The sequence below is a fragment of the Salmo salar genome, chromosome 02 (genome assembly GCF_965601325.2).
Source record: "Salmo salar chromosome 02, fSalSal1, whole genome shotgun sequence".
NCBI classification, from domain to species: domain Eukaryota; kingdom Metazoa; phylum Chordata; class Actinopteri; order Salmoniformes; family Salmonidae; genus Salmo; species Salmo salar.
This window is the reverse complement of record NC_138292.1, coordinates 68890001-68910000: the sequence shown is the minus strand read 5'-3', so window position 1 is coordinate 68910000 and position 20000 is coordinate 68890001. Positions and strand designations below refer to the sequence as shown.

The following is a 20000-nucleotide window of genomic DNA, read 5'->3' as shown; positions in this document are numbered from 1 at the left end:
ATCAGGTATGGCCCCCTCCTCTCCCACCCCCCCATCCCTCTCTCCTCCAGCTCTACAGTCATCTCCCTGTCCCTCCCCCTCCTTCTCTCCCACCCCCTATCCCTCTCTCCACCAGCTCTACAGTCATCTCCCTGTCCCTCCCCTCCTCTCCCTTCCCCCTATCCCTCTCTCCACCAGCTCTACAGTCATCTCCCTGTCCCTCCCCTCCTCTCCCTTCCCCCTATCCCTCTCTCCTCCAGCTCTACAGTCATCTCCCTGTCCCTCCCCTCCTAAGCTTGACTTACAGTACCAGTCAAACATTTGGACACACCTACACCTTCAAGGATTTTTCTTTATTTTTGCTATTTTCTACATTGTAGAATAATAGTGAAGACAACAAAACTAGGAAATAGCACATATGAAATCAAGTAGTAACCAAAAAAGTGTTAAACAAATCAAAATGTATTTTATATTTAAGATTCTTCAAAGTAGCCAACCCTTTGCCTTGATGACAGCTTTGCACACTCTTGGCATTCTCTCAACCAGTTTCACCTGGAATGCTTTTCCAACGGTCTTGAAGAAGTTCCCACATATGCTGAGCACTTGTTGGCTGTTTTTCCTTCACTCAGAGGTCCAACTCATCCCAAACCATCTCAATTGGGTTGAAGATGGGTGATTGTGGAGGCCAGGTCATCTGATGCAGTACTACATCACTCTCCTTCTTGGTCAAATAGCCCTTACACAGCCTGGAGGTGTGTTGGGTCATTGTCCTGTTGAAAAACAAATGATAGTCCCACTAAGTGCAAACCAAATAGGATGCCGTGACATGGCAGAATACTGTGGTAGCCATGCTGGTTAAAGTTGCCTTGAATTCTAAATAAATCACAGACAGTGTCTCTCCTCCTCTCCATCCGTCTCTCCTCCTCTCCATCCCTCTCTCCTCCTCAGTTCTAAGGACATCTCCCTGCCTCGCCCATACTACATGGCAGACGAGGATGATGAGCGACCCTTCATCTGCTCTCTTGCCCAGGACAACGGCATCATGGCGTGCACCGACGTCCCGGCCCGCCGAGAACTAGGACGCACCTGCTGCCTGGACAAGGACGATGTGACACACAGACAGGGTTTGGGTCTGAGCCCTGAACCCCTGGTTAACGGGTCAGTGAGCGGGCCTGGACTGTGCATCAACTGGAACCAGTATTACACACGCTGTCACACGGGCCACAGCAACCCACATAAAGGAGCCATCAACTTTGACAATATCGCCTACGCTTGGATCGTCATCTTTCAGGTAGGGCTTTGATTGGTTGGTTTGGACTTTCTTCATTTGTATTGGTTGAGCTTTGTGAGCTGATGTGGCTAGATATGCACCACAACGTGTCTCTCTCTACACCTGCCTAGCTTGCTTTCTCTCGCTCTCTTTTTCTATTGATGTGAAAATCAAATCAAATCAAATTGTATTTGTCACATGCGCCGAATACAACAGGTTCAGACCTTACAGTGAAATGCTTACTTAAAATCCCCTAACCAACAATGCAGTTCTAAAATTTTGTAAAGAAAATATTTTATAAAAAGTTACAAAATAAAATAACAATAACAAGGCTATTTACAGGGGGTACCGGTACCGAGTCAGTGTGCAGGGCTACAGGTTAGTCAATGTAGGTCGGGGAAAGGTGACTAAAATGTGTCATATCGTATGTCATTGCACTGTCTAGGGAGCTGTATTGGTTAAAGTAGAGCCCAGATCAAATCCCTGTACTGGAGGGCTGCAGTTTGCAAACATTTGTTCCCACCCAGCACTGATATGCATGATTTCACTTTTATTTAGATCATAGTTAGTCTGATCAGGTGTGTTAGTGCACGTTGGCACTGGGCTGGAACAAACGCCTGCACACCGTGCCAGTCCTCTTAGACTAGAGTTGTCCCAGCCCTGAAGTATAGGTCAGGAGTACGTCGAGATAGAGTAGAGGTTACCATAGTGATTAGGTCACGACAAGATAGAGTAGAGGTTACCATAGTGATTAGGTCACGACAAGATAGAGTAGAGGTTACCATAGTGATTAGGTCATGACAAGATAGAGCAGAGGTTACCATAGTGATTAGGTCACGACAAGATAGAGTAGAGGTTACCATAGTGATTAGATCACGACAAGATAGAGTAGAGGTTACCATAGTGATTAGGTCATGACAAGATATCTACTTGCTGTAATGAAGTGAATAATGTATGCTGGTCTGGAACAACAGCCTGCATGCCTTGTAGTCCTCCAGCAGTAGTGAAGTGAATAATGTATGCTGGTCTGGAACAACAGCCTGCACGCCTTGTAGTCCTCCAGCAGTAGTGAAGTGAATAATGTATGCTGGTCTGGAACAACAGCCTGTACGCCTTGTAGTCCTCCAGCAGTAGTGAGGTGAATAATGTATGCTGGTCTGGAACAACAGCCTGCATGCCTTGTAGTCCTCCAGCAGTAGTGAAGTATCTGACAGTAGTGATTAGGTGATGGTGAGATATACACTCTGTAATTGGCTTGCTATCTGATTATCTGATTACATTACAGAGAGAGAGAGAGCTCTCCTCTGTGTGACTTTTAGTGGGGAAATGAATCAGGAAGCGGATGTTATCAGACGATGTTCTCTAGTCTAGGTCAACAGGAGGGCGACTGATCTCGCTGATCTGTAGAAGGACAAACTGAGCTTCGTCTTGGTGAAATGTCTGAGACTTAGATACGTCTTGGTGAAATGTCTGAGACTTAGAGATGTGTTTTGTGTGTGTGTGTGTGTGTGTGTGTTCCTCTCCAGGTGATCACTCTGGAAGGCTGGGTAGAGATCATGTACTATGTCATGGATGCTCACTCCTTCTACAACTTCATCTACTTTATACTGCTCATCATCGTAAGTACACACAAACACACGCAATGCACACACACACACACACACACACACACACACACACACACACACACACACACACACACACACACACACACACACACACACACACACACACACACACACACACACACACACACACACACACAATGTACACACACACAATGCATACACACACACGCAATGCACACAAACATACACACACATGCACACAATGCACACACACACACAATCACACAATGCACACACACACACACACACACACACACACAAATGCATACACACACACACAGGTATGCAGACACGAGTAGGGCTTGCACATTTACCGTATAACTGTGTAACCAACGGCGTCATGAAAATAATATAACTGTAAAAACAAAGATGTTGTTTGTGTCAGTCTCTCACACACACAAACAGCTGACTGAAGACGGGACGCCGGGCATTCATGTGTTAACTCAGTTTCTGTGGTAACATGGACTCTTAGCAACATGATGAAAGTTTGTTGCTACTTGCTGAAACAAGCAAGGTGTTGTAGCAAACAAGTCTTTGGTTGCCTAGGCAACACACCCCTCCCTGCAGCAGCACACCAAGATCACAAGTCAGTCATATTACACACACACAGGCACGCACCCAAACACACACACACAGGCACGCACCCAAACACACACACACACAGGCATGCTCCCAAACACACACACACACACACACACACACACACACACACACACACACACACACACACACACACACACACACACACACACACACACACACACACACACACGGGCATGCTCCCAAACTGTCACAGGCGTCGTATTGAATTGACCAAGGCGCAGCGTGGATACTGCTCATTCTTAATTATTTAATGAAATACACTTTACAAAAATAACAAACGACCAACAGTTCCGTCAGGGACAACAACTAAACAGAAAATAACCACCCACAAAACCCCAAAGGAAAAACAGGCTGCCTAAGTATGGCCTCCAATCAGAGACAACGAAAGACACCTGCCTCTGATTGGAAACCATACTCGGCCAAACATGGAAAACGAAACATAGAAATAGAAAACTAGAACAAATTCCCCTAGAAATAAACAAACCCCAAAACACACAAAACAACCCCCCTGCCATGCCCTGACCATTCTACTATGGCAAATGACCCTTTTCACTGGTCAGGACGTGACACAAACACACACACAGGCATGCTCCCAAACACACACACAGGCACACACCCAAACACACACACAGACACACACCCAAACACACACACACGCAGGCAAAGATGCATACACACACACACACGTTTCCGTCTAACTCATTTACAAATCGGCCGCAGGACAATGTCTCTCTCTCTCTCTCTCTCTCTCTCTCTCTCTCTCTCTCTCTCTCTCTCTCTCTCTCTCTCTCTCTCTCTCTCAGTTCCATATCAGAGATGATATCAGCACGGTAATAGAGAAGGATTATTATTGGATGCTCAGACCACCTGGGGATTAGGCTCGCATCCAGTCTCTCACACACACACACACACACACACACACACACACACACACACACACACACACACACACACACACACACACACACACTGTCTGTCTGTCTGGTGTGGTGTCACGGTTGGAGAATGAAAGGGGGTGATTCATCTGTAGATTTAGGTCAGTCTCACACACACACACACACACACACACACACACACACACACACACACACACACACACACACACACACACACACACACACACACACACATACGTTCAACTGGACCTCTATACTGGTTTACCGTTTGTCCCCTGGCCACCCGTTGGCTCCAAGCTACAAACACTCATCACTCATTATGTTTATTTACCAGACAGACAGTTAGTCTGGGATTTATGAACCCAACACCTCTAGACACTCAGTCTCTCTCTCTCTCTCTCTCTCTCTCTCTCTCTCTCTCTCTCTCTCTCTCTCTCTCTCTCTCTCTCTCTCTCTCTCTCTCTCTCTCTCTCTGGTGTAGAGGGCTCCGTCCTAACTAACTTTCTTGATTCTGTTCTTGGTCTTTTCTTTCCATTTTATTTTCTATGGTGGAAGGTTAATGCACTATTTGTTTCAGCGGTATCCACAGGTTTTTCAAAGTTAGGGTGGAAGAGGACAGAGTTAGTTTCCTGGGGTTTGGAAGGTGCGGTGTGCGTGATGGCTCCTCAGCCTAGCGCCGAGGAGACGCTGTCGATACGACATGGATTCAGGTGTGTTCCTGAGAATGGAGTTAAGATGGAGGAGATGCTGTCGATACGACATGGATTCAGGTGTGTTCCTGAGAATGGAGTTAAGATGGAGGAGAGGCTGTTGATACGACATGGATTCAGGTGTGTTCCTGAGAATGGAGTTAAGATGGAGGAGATGCTGTTGATACGGCATGGATTCAGGTGTGTTCCTGAGAATGGAGTTAAGGTGGAGGAGGTTCTGCTCGCGGTCGGTGAACAGGTAGGAGCTGAATTTATACATTCTGCTTCCAGAATGAACAAAGCTGTGGTTGTGTTCATGAAAATAGCAAATTTGGTTAGTAGGCTAGTGGTTATACACATTAGCCATTGAGCCTTTTTTGGGACTGCTACGCAGGAGACTGCAGGGAGTGTGCTGGACAGGCATGGATGTGCTGGACAGGCATAGCAGTGTCAGCGTGTGCAGATGACGTTTCTGTAATGGTCAGGGATGGTCAGGATATGCAGGCACTAGAGACTAGTCTGAAGGTGTACGAGGGAGCTTCTTCAGCTAAGGTGAACTGGGGCAAGAGCAAAGCTCTGTTATGTGGGGCATGGGGAGATAGGGCCCCTCCTCTGCTTCCAGGGGGTTTGCAGTGGGGTTGTGAAGGGCTTAAAGTGTTGGGGGTGTACCTGGGCTCGGAGAAGTGGGTCAGGAAGAACTCGGAGGGGCTGTCACAGGCAGTGGTGTCAAAACTGGCCAGGTGAGGTGGATCCTGTCCCAAGTGTCATATAGAGGGAGGGTGCTGATAATCAACAACCTGGTGGCATCTTCCCTGTGGCATAAACTGGCTGTCCTCAACCCCCCCGCTGGTCTGCTCGCAGACCTGCAACGCAAGCTGGTGGACTTCTTCTGGTCGGGCCATCACTGGCTGAGGGCGGCAGTGTTGTACATGACCGTCCACGAAGGAGGACAGGGCCTGGTCGAACTGGAGAGCAGGGTGGCTGCTTTCCGGCTAAAGGCGGTGCTGAGACTGCTGTACCATACTGATGTTGGCTGGAGGGAACCAGCATGCGCACTGCTGAGGAGAGCTGGTGGATTAGGGTTGGACCGGCAGCTGTTCCTCATGAAGCTGGAGAGGCTGAGTACAGGAGGTCTCTCTGGCTTTTGCTCTGCAGTGCTGAGGGCCTGGCAGCTGCTAAAAAAAAGAAAGTATTCAGAACCCTTGACTTTTTCCACATTTTTTTACATTACAGCCTTATACATTACAGCCCTAAAATTGATAAAATTGTTTTTTTTCCTTCTCATCAATCTACACACAATACCCCATCATGACAAAGCAAAAATATTTTGTGCCAGGATGTAAAACGGCTGTTTTGTAGATTTGTGAAGATATCAAAATACTTAAACTTACATGCAAAATACCTGCTGTTAACTTTAAAATGATTGGAATGAATACCCACAGCCTGGGCTGTGGGTATGGGAGGAGCCTATCTTCCACAACCCAGCCATCCCTTTGAGATCGGTTCAGTCGGCCACCCTGCAGAGGCAACTGATGGCAGCGGGTTTACTAAGGCTGGGTGACCTGAGACTGCTGGGAGAGGAGGGGTAGAAAACCCCGGAAGTCCTGGCACAACAAACAGGAATAACGTCTCTTAGGCTGCTGGAGAGATTCCTGGAGAAGGTCCAGGAGGCACTGTCTGAGCCGGTAAGGGGGGTGATTGAGCGGCCAAAGGGGGAGGGGCCACCAAGTAATCCGCCATTGCAGGTGACGGCAGAGACCGGGGACTGGCAAGGGGGTCTGGAAGATTTGTTAGATTTTAACACTCCGAGCCTGGGGGAGTTTGAAGGGGTGGAAGGTAAAGCCCTCTACAACCTCTGTGTTAAGGTGAGGAACATTAGGAGCCTAACAGGAGTGAAGGCGCATCAGTGGCAGGGGGTATGTGGGGCAGGGAGTATGGTGGGTTTTAGATGGAGGGGCCTCTACAAACCCCCAGTACCAAAGAGGTCAGGGGACCTCCAGTGGAGGGTTCTACATGGAGCCCTGGCCACTAACAGCTGGTTGGCATGGTTTGAACCGGGAATCGGGCAGGGGTTGTCACGTCCTGACCAGCAGAGGGCGTAATTGTGTTAGTCTTGGTCAGGATGTGGCAGGTTCCCCAGCGCCCCGGTTCTGCCAGAGGTGCCCGCCTGCCCGGATCTGCCAGGGTTCCCTGCCTGTCCTCCGGCCCAGCCCGAGTGGCCCTCCTGCCCTCCGGCCCAGCCCAAGTGGCCCTCCTGCCCTCCGGCCCAGCCCGAGTGGCCCTCCTGCCCTCCGGCCCAGCCCGAGTGGCCCTCCTGCCCTCCGGCCCAGCCCGAGTGGCCCTCCTGCCTTCCGACCCAGCCCGAGTGGTCCGTCTGCCAGGGTCAGCCCGAGTGGCCCGTCTGCCCGGCGCAGCTATCGGCGCCACCAAAGTGGGCGACGTCGAAGATGGAGCGAGGTCCACGTCCTGCACCTGAGCCACCTCCAGGATAGGTGGGTTGGGGAGGGAGGGTGTAGCACAGTGTTGTCGGTGACGGCAGCCACCCTCCCTTCCCTCCCTTATTGTTTAGGGGTTATTGTTTGTTGGTTTTGTTGGGGTATTGGGGATTTCCTTGTGTTATCTTTTTTTAGGTGCATCCCGGGGTCTGCACCTTGAGGGGGGGGGGGGGGGGTACTGTCACGTCCTGACCAGCAGAGGGCGTAATTGTGTTAGTCTTGGTCAGGATGTGCCAGGTGGTTTGTGTTTGTTAAATGTTGGGTTGGTGATTGGGACTTCCAATTGAAGGCAGGTGTGTGGAGTTGCCTTTGATTGGAAGTCCTATATAGGTGTGTGTGTTTTTCTTTGGGGTTGTGGGTGGTTGTTTTGCACTGTGTTTTTTAGCCTGCAAACTGTTGTTGCTGTCGTGTTTATTGTTTCCTGTGGATGCTTTACTCCTTTTGTTGGGTAATTAAATATGAGTATTCACATACCTGCTGCGCCTTGGTTCATTTCTGAAGACAGCCGTTACAGGGGTGTCCTTTCTGTGTGATGAAAGAAACTGTGATTCATGTGTTCTGTGTGCACCAGGTTAATGTCACTAATGTCTCTGTTGTAATGTCTGTGTGAGAGGTTGGGGGAGGTTTTTACTGTTGGGGTGTTTATAATGGGATACAGGTATTCGAGCAAGGAGAAGGCCAAATGTGTTTTGTTGAATTTTCTGTTTGCTCAGGCAAAGTTATCTATTTGGCTAACAAGGAGGAACAGGGTCAAAGGTGGGGGGATAACAGACCCTTTACTATTGTTTAATTGGATGGTTGAGTTTGGGTTGAGTTTGAGTACCATAGAATGATAAAAGTGTGGAGATGTTTCAGGAGATATGGCGTGTTGGGGGGCTGTCTGTATAGCTGGGGAAGATGTTTCAGGAGATATGGTGTGTTGGGGGGCTGTCTGTATAGCTGGGGAAGATGTTTCAGGAGATATGGTGTGTTGGGGGGCTGTCTGTATAGCTGGGGAAGATGTTTCAGGTGATATGGTGTGTTGGGGGGGGGTCTGTATAGCTGGGGAAGATGTTTCAGGAGATATGGTGTGTTGGGGGGCTGTCTGTATAGCTGGGGAAGATGTTTCAGGAGATATGGTGTGTTGGGGGGCTGTCTGTATAGCTGGGGAAGATGTTTCAGGTGATATGGTGTGTTGGGGGGCTGTCTGTATAGCTGGGGAAGATGTTTCAGGAGATATGGTGTGTTGGGGGGCTGTCTGTATAGCTGGGGAAGATGTTTCAGGTGATATGGTGTGTTGGGGGGGCTGTCTGTATAGCTGGGGAAGATGTTTCAGGAGATATGGTATGTTGGGGGGCTGTCTGTATAGCTGGGGAAGATGTTTCAGGAGATATGGTGTGTTTGGGGGCTGTCTGTAAAGCTGGGGAAGATGTTTCAGGAGATATGGTGTGTTGGGGGGCTGTCTGTATAGCTGGGGAAGATGTTTCAGGTGATATGGTGTGTTGGGGGGGCTGTCTGTATAGCTGTGGAAGATGTTTCAGGAGATATGGTATGTTGGGGGGCTGTCTGTATAGCTGGGGAAGATGTTTCAGGAGATATGGTGTGTTGGGGGGCTGTCTGTAAAGCTGGGGAAGATGTTTCAGGAGATATGGTGTGTTGGGGGGCTGTCTGTATAGCTGGGGAAGATGTTTCAGGAGATATGGTGTGTTGGGGGGCTGTCTGTATAGCTGGGGAAGATGTTTCAGGAGATATGGTGTGTTGGGGGGCTGTTTGTATAGCTGGGGAAGATGTTTCAGGAGATATGGTGTGTTGGGGGGCTGTCTGTATAGCTGGGGAAGATGTTTCAGGTGATATGGTGTGTTGGGGGGGTTGTCTGTATAGCTGGGGAAGATGTTTCAGGAGATATGGTGTGTTGGGGGGGCTGTCTGTATAGCTGGGGAAGATGTTTCAGGAGATATGGTGTATTGGGGGGCTGTCTGTATAGCTGGGGAAGATGTTTCAGGAGATATGGTGTTTTGAGGTGCTGTCTGTATAGCTGCCGAAGATGTTTCAGGTGATATGGAGATAGATAGATAGATAGATAGATAGATAGATAGATAGATAGATAGATAGATAGATAGATAGATAGATAGATAGATAGATAGATAGATAGATAGATAGATAGATAGATAGATAGATAGATAGATAGATAGATAGATAGATAGATAGATAGATAGATAGATAGAGTGAAGTACATCGGAAAAAGCAAAAGAAAACTGCAAGACTGAAGAGGAGAAAAAACAAGCAACAAACAAAGAAGATAGGCTTTTGAAAAATAACAATTTTTCATAAAATTGTCGTTATCTTAGCTAGCTGAATTGTTTACCAGTTGCTAAGCAGTTGCTAGGGACTCTTTTGGAAGAAGCTAGCTAGCTAACGAAGAACAACAAAGAATATCTAGTTAACAGAAGAAAAGAAAGAGAAAATCAGGACAGAAGAAAAAGGATATCAAAGTGAAACAGTTCTCTAAAGACACAAGAGACAATAATACAAGTAACAACACTTCTGTAGCTTGTCAACTATGTGTCTGTCTATCCCTGTTCTCTCCCCTCTGCACAGGCCATACAAACGCTTCACACCGCGTGGCCGCTGCCACTCTAACCTGGTGGTCCCAGCGCGCACGACCCACGTGGAGTTCCAGGTCTCCGGCAGCCTCTGGAACTGCCGGTCTGCAGCCAACAAGGCTGAGTTCATCTCAGCCTATGCTACCCTCCAGTCCCTAGACTTCCTGGCGCTGACGGAAACATGGATTACCACAGATAACACTGCTACTCCTACTGCTCTCTCTTCGTCTGCCCACGTGTTCTCGCATACCCCTAGAGCATCGAGCCAGCGGGGTGGTGGCACTGGAATCCTCATCTCTCCCAAGTGGACATTCTCTCTTTCTCCCCTGACCCATATGTCTATCTCCTCATTTGAATTCCATGCTGTCACAGTTACCAGCCCTTTCAAGCTTAACATCCTTATCATTTATCGCCCTCCAGGTTCCCTTGGAGAGTTCATCAATGAGCTTGACGCCTTGATAAGTTCCTTTCCTGAAGATGGCTCACCTCTCACAGTTCTGGGTGACTTTAACCTCCCCACGTCTACCTTTGACTCATTCCTCTCTGCCTCCTTCTTTCCACTCCTCTCCTCTTTTGACCTCACCCTCTCACCTTCCCCCCCTACTCACAAGGCAGGCAATACGCTTGACCTCATCTTTACTAGATGCTGTTCTTCCACTAATCTCATTGCAACTCCCCTCCAAATCTCCGACCACTACCTTGTATCCTTTTCCCTCTTGCTCTCATCCAACACTTCTCACTCTGCCCCTACTCGGATGGTATTGCGCCGTCCCAACCTTCGCTCTCTCTCTCCCGCTACTCTCTCCTCTTCCATCCTATCATCTCTTCCCTCTGCTCAAACCTTCTCCAACCTATCTCCTGATTCTGCCTCCTCAACCCTCCTCTCCTCCCTTTCTGCATCCTTTGATTTTCTCTGTCCCCTATCCTCCAGGCCGGCTCGGTCCTCCCCTCCTGCTCCGTGGCTCGACGACTCACTACGAGCTCACAGAACAGGGCTCCGGGCAGCCGAGCGTAAATGGAGGAAAACTCGCCTCCCTGCGGACCTGGCATCCTTTCACTCCCTCCTCTCTACATTCTCCTCTTCTGTCTCTGCTGCTAAAGCCACTTTCTACCACTCTAAATTCCAAGCATCTGCCTCTAACCCTAGGAAGCTCTTTGCTACCTTCTCCTCCCTCCTGAATCCTCCTCCCCCTCCCCCCCCCCTCCTCCCTCTCTGCGGATGACTTCGTCAACCATTTTGAAAAGAAGGTTGACGATATCCGATCCTCGTTTGCTAAGTCAAACGACACCGCTGGTCCTGCTCACACTGCCCTACCCTGTGCTTTGACCTCTTTCTCCCCTCTTTCTCCAGATGAAATCTCGCGTCTTGTGACGGCCGGCCGCCCAACAACCTGCCCACTTGACCCTATCCCCTCCTCTCTTCTCCAGACCATTTCCGTAGACCTTCTCCCCTACCTCACCTCGCTCATCAACTCATCCTTGACCGCTGGATACGTCCCTTCCGTCTTCAAGAGAGCGAGAGTTGCACCCCTTCTGAAAAAACCTACACTTGATCCCTCCGATGTCAACAACTACAGACCAGTATCCCTTCTTTCTTTTCTCTCCAAAACTCTTGAACGTGCCGTCCTTGGCCAGCTCTCCTGCTATCTCTCTCAGAATGACCTTCTTGATCCTAATCAGTCAGGTTTCAAGACTGGGCATTCAACTGAGACTGCTCTTCTCTGTGTCACGGAGGCTCTCCGCACTGCTAAAGCTAACTCTCTCTCCTCTGCTCTCATCCTTCTAGACCTATCTGCTGCCTTTGATACTGTGAACCATCAGATCCTCCTCTCCACCCTCTCCGGGTTGGGCATCTCCGGCGCGGCCCACGCTTGGATTGCGTCCTACCTGACAGGTCGCTCCTACCAGGTGGCGTGGCGAGAATCTGTCTCCGCACCATGCGCTCTCATCACTGGTGTCCCCCAGGGCTCTGTTCTAGGCCCTCTCCTATTCTCGCTATACACCAAGTCACTTGGCTCTGTCATATCCTCACATGGTCTCTCCTATCATTGCTATGCAGACGACACACAATTAATCTTCTCCTTTCCCCCTTCTGATAACCAGGCGGCGAATCGCATCTCTGCATGTCTGTCAGACATATCAGTGTGGATGACGGATCACCACCTCAAGCTGAACCTCGGCAAGACGGAGCTGCTCTTCCTCCCGGGGAAGGACTGCCCGTTCCATGATCTCGCCATCACGGTTGACAACTCCCTTGTGTCCTCCTCCCAGAGTGCTAAGAACCTTGGCGTGATCCTGGACAACACCCTGTCGTTCTCCACTAACATCAAGGTGGTGACCCGATCCTGTAGGTTCATGCTCTACAACATTCGCAGAGTACGACCCTGCCTCACACAGGAAGCGGCGCAGGTCCTAATCCAGGCACTTGTCATCTCCCGTCTGGATTACTGCAACTCGCTGTTGGCTGGGCTCCCTGCCTGTGCCATTAAACCCCTACAACTCATCCAGAACGCCGCAGCCCGTCTGGTGTTCAACCTTCCCAAGTTCTCTCACGTCACCCCGCTCCTCCGCTCTCTCCACTGGCTTCCAGTTGAAGCTCGCATCCGCTACAAGACCATGGTGATTGCCTACGGAGCTGTGAAGGGAACGACACCTCCATACCTTCAGGCTCTGATCAGGCCCTACACCCAAACAAGGGCACTGCGTTCATCCACCTCTGGCCTGCTGGCCCCCCTACCTCTGAGGAAGCACAGTTCCCGCTCAGCCCAGTCAAAACTGTTCGCTGCTCTGGCACCCCAATGGTGGAACGAGCTCCCTCACGACGCCAGGACAGCGGAGTCAATCACCACCTTCCGGAGACACCTGAAACCCCACCTCTTTAAGTAATACCTAGGATAGGATAAAGTAATCCTTCTAACCCCCCCCCTTAAAAGATTTAGATGCACTATTGTAAAGTGGTTGTTCCACTGGATATCATAAGGTGAATGCACCAATTTGTAAGTCGCTCTGGATAAGAGCGTCTGCTAAATGACTTAAATGTAAATGTAATGTAAATGTAAATATGGTGTGTTGGGGAGGGTGTCTGTATAGCTGGGGAAGATGTTTTGGATATACGGTTGTAGAAGTGGTGTGTTGTTTTGGGTATTGTGATGTTTGTTTGTATCATGTGGTAGATGGAAAGGTGAGTATGGTACATGTATGCAGTACATATATTTTGGTGTTTTATTTTGCAGGGGGGGTAAGTTTTTTTTTATGAAATGAGAAAGTTTCAATAAAGAAAGACAAAAAGTCTCTCTCTCTCTCTCTCTCTCTCTCTCTCTCTCTCTCTCTCTCTCTCTCTCTCTCTCTCTCAACTATGACTGTACACATTTTCCTTTCTCTCTCATAATGTCTCTTTTATTGAAATGGTTTCCTAACATGCAAAGAGAGCCTTAACCGTTCCTTCACTCAATGCATGAGAACCCGTACAACGCATGAGAACCCGTACAACGCATGAGAACCCGGGGATTATTGTGTGATAACTCCTGACTAAGGGCTGTTCTTAGGGCCGAGGGCCTTACAGCTTTAACAGAACAGTTGCCAACATAAAAAAAAAGGTTTTCATTCAAAACTGTATTTAAAAAAAAAAAAATGTTTAATTTCATCCTTCCAACCGACAATATAGTTCTGGCAAAAGCTAGTTGTTAGTTATTAGGTTCTGAAGATGCTAACTAAACAGGCTAGTCGTTTCTAAAAAAATGTATAACCCAGTCGTTCATTCTAGTCATTCCACGTTGCTACGCTAAACAAATTATTGGCATGGAGCTAGCTAGCTAGCTAGCAGAGGTTCAATGATAACGAGAGACAAGAACATCAATACATATTTATAAAATAAATCATTTAAAAATATGCAAAACGAACATCAATAAATATTGATTTAATAAATCATGTATAATTAGGCAACAACCAGCTAATGGTCAAGCAAATAATATAGTTATGGAGGATAGCTAGGCTAATGTTACTTCTCCAAGTCAATAATATAGCTATGGAGGATAGCTAGGCTAATGTTACTTCTCCAAGTCAATCATATAGTTATGGAGGATAGCTAGGCTAACACACAATCACATCAAGCAGCTGAAATGACAGCAAACTATGGAATTTTTGTTTGTTTTACCTATCGTTTCTATTGCCAATACTTTGAATACATCCATTATACTGATGCTGATAAATGAATTGGCCTGGATCAGAGAAGCTGTCAGTCTCGTCATGTCATGTGCATGGCACGCTGGAGAAAAAAACTGCAACATGTTGCACAGGTCTGATAGGGACACAGCTGTACTGTACCAAAACAAATATTTGTCTAGTAGCATGGGGAAATATTGTCTTGATGCTTTTTTCCCCGGGGGAGATTAAGTTTACAAATTGACTGGCTGGGCTGTGGGACAGTAAATGGACATTTCTAAATCTAATGGAACTGCTAACAGGCATTACCCGGAGAATGAGGGATTGTGGTGCTATAACCCCCTGCTTCCAACCAATCAGCATCCGGGATCCAAACAACCCATTTTATAATATGGTAATACAGCATCTGCTAACCCTTCATTCACTTCACTCAACAGTCTTCAGTAAAGTAGAATTTCGGGATTACTTTCTAGCATGCAACAGTGTACATACTGTATACACGGAGTGTACAAAACATTAGGAACACCTGCTCTTTCCATAACATAGACTGACCAGGTGAATCCAGGTGAAAGCTATGATCCCTTATTGATGTCTCTTGTTAAACCCACTTCAATCAGTGTAGATGAAGGGGAGGAGACAGGTTAAAGAAGGATTTTTAAGCCTTGAGACAATTGAGACATGGACTGTGTATGTGTGCCATTCAGAGGGTGAATGGACAAGACAAAACAATGGAAGTGCCTTTGAACGGGGTGTGGTAGTAGGTGGCAGGCCCACCGGTTTGAGTCAAGAACTGCTACATTGCTGGGGTTTTCACACATCTCCTGTTTTTACACATCTCCTGTAAACAACATAAGTACAGCCTGTATGCTCAGCAGATGCTTTTGTCCTATAGGCATCCAATACCTTTTACACTGTTACCCAACATGGCAGTCTTTTCATAGCTTATTATGCAACATGATGCTCTCGCTTTCACACAAAGAAAGGTGTTTAATACATATCGAGTACAAGTAGTTGGAATGATGCTTTCAGGGACGTGAATGACACACATCCTGTACCTTTCCTACAGCCTCTTTACGACATGTCTCAGTCTCAGAGTTAATACAAGCAGACGCTCTTATCTTCACACTAATCTGTTGCGCAACACGTCTCCATCTCAATAGGTTATTATGCTGAGGAGATGAGACGCTCTCGTTTTCACACTGAGACAGACAAGTACCCTTCCATTAAGGCTTTGTCTCCACTCCTACACTCCAATGGGGAAAGGAGGGGAAATCAGATGAGACAGACTGCAGGAAAAGGTAGAGAGTGAAGGGGGGGGGGGGGGGGGGGCAAAGAGAGAGGGAGAAAGAGAGGGAAAGAGAGAGGGAGGGGAGTAAATCAGAGTAGATAGACAGCCAGACGGGAGGGGGTAGAATCACTGAAAGGAACAATCATCAACACAATGTCAAGTATCTGTACTATAAGTGGATCAGGACAATCATATGGCTGTGAAAATCAGAAACACACACACACAGTAGGCCTATACAGTACACACCCACCAACATACACACACAGTCGTACCCAAGGCTTACAGAGCTATTTCTGTGAAGTACCCATGTACTGTGTTTACAATACACACAGCCTCCACAGCCTCCACTTACACACGTACTCTCCACTCCTGTTGTCACCGAAGCTTCTGTATAAATATGTGATCATCTGTCATCCCCTCTCTCTCTGATCGTTGTGGGGTCCCCCTACTTTAATTTCAGTCCTGAGCATACAGAATTGGCATGGAAACTAACTATTTGAATCCACGGCCCCAGAAAGCTCTGGTTTAGATCAATTGCAACCGTAGAGAGAACAGAGAGGGACGGAGAGAGAGAGAGAGAGAGAGAGAATGGAGGAAACATAAAGAGAGGGGGTTGGAGAAAGAAAGAGGGAGAGAGAGAGAGAGAAAGAGAGAGTGAGAAGAGGCGGAGAGAGAAAGCAGAGTATGAGAGAGGTACGAGTGTGAATGCTTGAACAAGGACCGGTCCAGAGAGCTAAACCAATCATGAAAGGAGAAACAGAGAGGAGAAAATCCTATAGCTTCCCTCCTTAGATCAATACTGATTCAAACCCTGATAACCTCCTAGTCCTATCTGATCCTCCTCTCTTTTTCTCTCTCTCTCTCTCCCTCTTTCTCTCTCTCACTCACTCTCTCGCTCTCTCTCACACTCTCTCTCTCTCTCACACTCTCTATCTCTCTCTCTCACTCTATGTTCCCTCCCTCTCTCTCTCTTCTCTCTGCCCCCCCTCTCTCTCTATGTTCTCTCTCTGAACTTTTCCTTCGCTCTCACTCTGTCCTTTCTCCTTCTCTCTCTCTCTCTCTCTCTTCCAACAGAGCATTTCTCTGTGATGTCTCTTTAGGCTTTCTAAGATTAAAAGGTCATCTTTCTCATCTTTTATTTATCCAGGATGACAACAGCTTTTTCTATTTAGTATTCCCTAAGTCGTCGTACTGTGGTCGTCCAACTTGTCATACGTGCTGTTCCCACTTCTTCTAACACAGCTATTTAACCTATCTAAAACAATCACACGTCCTGTTCCCACTTCTTCTAACACAGCTATCTAACCTATCTAAAACAATCACACGTCCTGTTCCCACTTCTTCTAACACAGCTATCTAACCTATCTAAAACAATCACACGTCCTGTTCCCACTTCTTCTAACACAGCTATCTAACCTATCTAAAACAATCGCACGTCATGTTCCCACTTCTTCTAACACAGCTATCTAACCTATCTAAAACAATCACACGTCCTGTTCCCACTTCTTCTAACACAGCTATCTAACCTATCTAAAACAATCACACGTCCTGTTCCCACTTCTTCTAACACAGCTATCTAACCTATCTAAAACAATCACACGTCCTGTTCCCACTTCTTCTAACACAGCTATCTAACCTATCTAAAACAATCGCACGTCCTGTTCCCACTTCTTCTAACACAGCTATCTAACCTATCTAAAACAATCACACGTCCTGTTCCCACTTCTTCTAACACAGCTATCTAACCTATCTAAAACAATCACACATCCCTTTTCCCAAGTCTATCATGTACAGAGACTCCCTGTATAGTTCAGCCTTCATTTGTCTGTTCTTGGTGTTGGAATTCAAAGTTGATATGCCTTTCAGATGCCTGGTATAACTGTGTTTTTAAACTTTTTGGTTGTCCACCCCCCCAGATAGGTCATTGTGTTATGATCAACCTCTGTTTGGTCACCACTCAGTTCAGAGAGAATAAAGCAGTCCTCACCTACTCTAACTCTGTGTTTCATTATGGTTGTCCCAAACTCTGTGTTTATCTTTGCTCGCCCAACATATTGGTTATTTCTTCACGATCAACCTCTGTCTGTGGTCACTTACTCCTGCTCTAACTCTGTGTATTTTCATGTCTGTTCATGATGGAGTCCCTAACTCTGTGTATATCCCTGTTTGCCCAAAAGATTGGTTCTTTCTTCATGATCAACCTCTGCCTGGTGGTGATCGCCACCCAGTTCAGTGAGACGAAGCAGCGGGAGCACCAGCTGATGCAGGAGCAGAGAGCCCAGGCCCACTCTTCCTCTACTCTAGCCAGCATGACTGAGCCCTCAGCAGGCTGCTATGAGTCCGTCTTCCAGCTGGTCTGCCACGTCCTCCGCAAGGCCCGCAGGTATGGAGTATGGAGGCTCATTCATGCCAAAATACATTTGAATATTTATATTTCTGTAATTGATTTGATATGGTGTAATGTGCTTCTTAACATGAGAATGTCAAGTAGAAATAACTAGAAAATACCCAAATAAAATGTTAATTTTGGAAATAAAACAAACAAAAATAAAGCCATTGAACAAAAACACATTGGCCTTCAGCGGGTGCATTGCTTTTCCCTTTAATGTTCCAATGTTTCAATTTGTTTTGGCATGAATGTGCCTCTATACACAGGAGGTCCATGGCGCTCTGTAACCGACTGTTGGGGAGGCCCAAGGAGCTGAAAGGAGCAGGGAGAAGCAGAGGAGGAGGAGGAGGAGGAGAGAAGACGAACGTGAATGGAGGAGGAAGAGAAGGAGGTGGGGAGAGGAGAGGGCAGCACAGACAGGGTGAGTGGTGAAGAGGGGGGGAGGGAGAGAGAGAGAGAGAGAGAGAGAGAGAGAGAGAGAGAGAGAGAGAGAGAGAGAGAGAGAGAGAGAGAGAGAGAGAGAGAGTATGTGATATCGTTGCATCTTTTGGAGGTTTTGACATTCATAGGACACAGACTGGAAACAATAAATGGATCCATTAGAAGATGTATTTGTGATGTCCATCTAATTTTCTAAGGTTATGACATTCAACACCCGAGTACAGAGAGAGAGAATTGTTGGACGTCAAATTGAAAATGGCTTCTTTTTTCTTTCCCTTATTTGATCTCCAATGTTCCCATTTGAACCCTTTCAGCGGTCCACTGTCCCCACCACACCAAGCCCGACCACGCCTCCCCAGGAGACTCCATCAAACTCACTGTCTCCCCCGCCACCAACGGCTGCCCTCATTGCACCGTCGCCCTGTCAATCAGCGACGGGGCGGGACCTGCCGACAGCCTGGCCAATTTGGAGGTGGAGGAAGGAGCTTTGGAAGAGACGGACGGGGAGGGCAGCAAATGTGGCGCCGGGAAGGAGGAAGTGAAAGACGGGGCTCCCGCTAAGGTTTCTGGGGGATGTAGGCGGGGGTGTGGGGAGCTGTGGGAGGAGACGAGGTTGAAGTTGTTGGGGATCGTGGAGAGCAAGTACTTCAATAGAGGAATTATGATCGCTATCCTCATCAATACCATCAGTATGGGCATCGAACACCACAACCAGGTATGGATCTCTTCTTCATCTCTCTCTCGCTCTCTCTCTCTATCTTTCTCTATCCATCCATCTGTCTGTCTGGCTGGCTGGCTCTCTCTTTCTTTTTCTATCGTTCTCTCTCTCTCTCTCTCTCTCTCTCTCTCTCTCTCTCTCTCTCTCTCTCTGTCTATCTTTCTCTATCCATCTGTCTGTCTGGCTGGCTGGCTCTCTCTTTCTCTTGCGTCTTCATTTCTCTTTGTCGTTCTCTCTATTTCCCTGTCTATTTCTGTCTGCATGTACTCATGTTCACCCCTTTTCTCCCCATCTCTTCTTTTAGTCTACATACTGTATGTCAACCCCTCTCGCTTTCCTCCTCTCTCCATATCCAGACTCCACATAGTGACCTTTCTTTGACCCCTCTATGAAAAGGTCACAGTGAAACACAGTGAAATATTAGCCTCCCCTTTATAGTACATCCATAATGCAACAATTATGTACACACATCTTTCTCAAGTCTCTCTCTCTCTCCCTCATTCCACATCCCTCGTTCTTTCTCTCTCTCTCTCTCCAACTTCAACTCCGTCATCCACCCACTCTGTTCTTCCATCGCGGCAACAAATAAATGTCTCTCGTCTCAGAGAATGCTAAAGATAGAGAGAGGATGATGAAGGAGAGAGAGAGCATGATGAAGGAGACACACACACACTCTGTCCTCAATGACTTTCAGGCGGGTGATCAGAGGCGTCATCAGTGATGACATCATAGGACAAATCTGTGTTAGGGATAGTGATTAGGTTTCAATCACAACACAGACACATTTAGTCAGACAGATTTACCATACATGCACGTGTGTGTGTCTGGAGAGAGCGAGGGACAGAGAAAGAGAGAGAGACG

The 20000-nt window shown here is 47.5% G+C and overlaps 1 protein-coding gene across 1 annotated transcript in view; it reads left to right on the top strand.

Annotated features, from left to right (window-relative positions):
- Window positions 1–20000, top strand: part of LOC106590384 (voltage-dependent T-type calcium channel subunit alpha-1I) — a 187130-nt gene that overhangs the window by 71560 nt on the left and 95570 nt on the right. The window contains exons 7-11 of the mRNA XM_082969363.1: window positions 928–1270; window positions 2776–2868; window positions 17769–17974; window positions 18247–18401; window positions 18736–19136. Coding sequence (XP_082825489.1) covers window positions 928–1270; window positions 2776–2868; window positions 17769–17974; window positions 18247–18401; window positions 18736–19136 — 1198 coding nt within the window. The remainder of the gene's footprint in view (window positions 1–927; window positions 1271–2775; window positions 2869–17768; window positions 17975–18246; window positions 18402–18735; window positions 19137–20000) is intronic.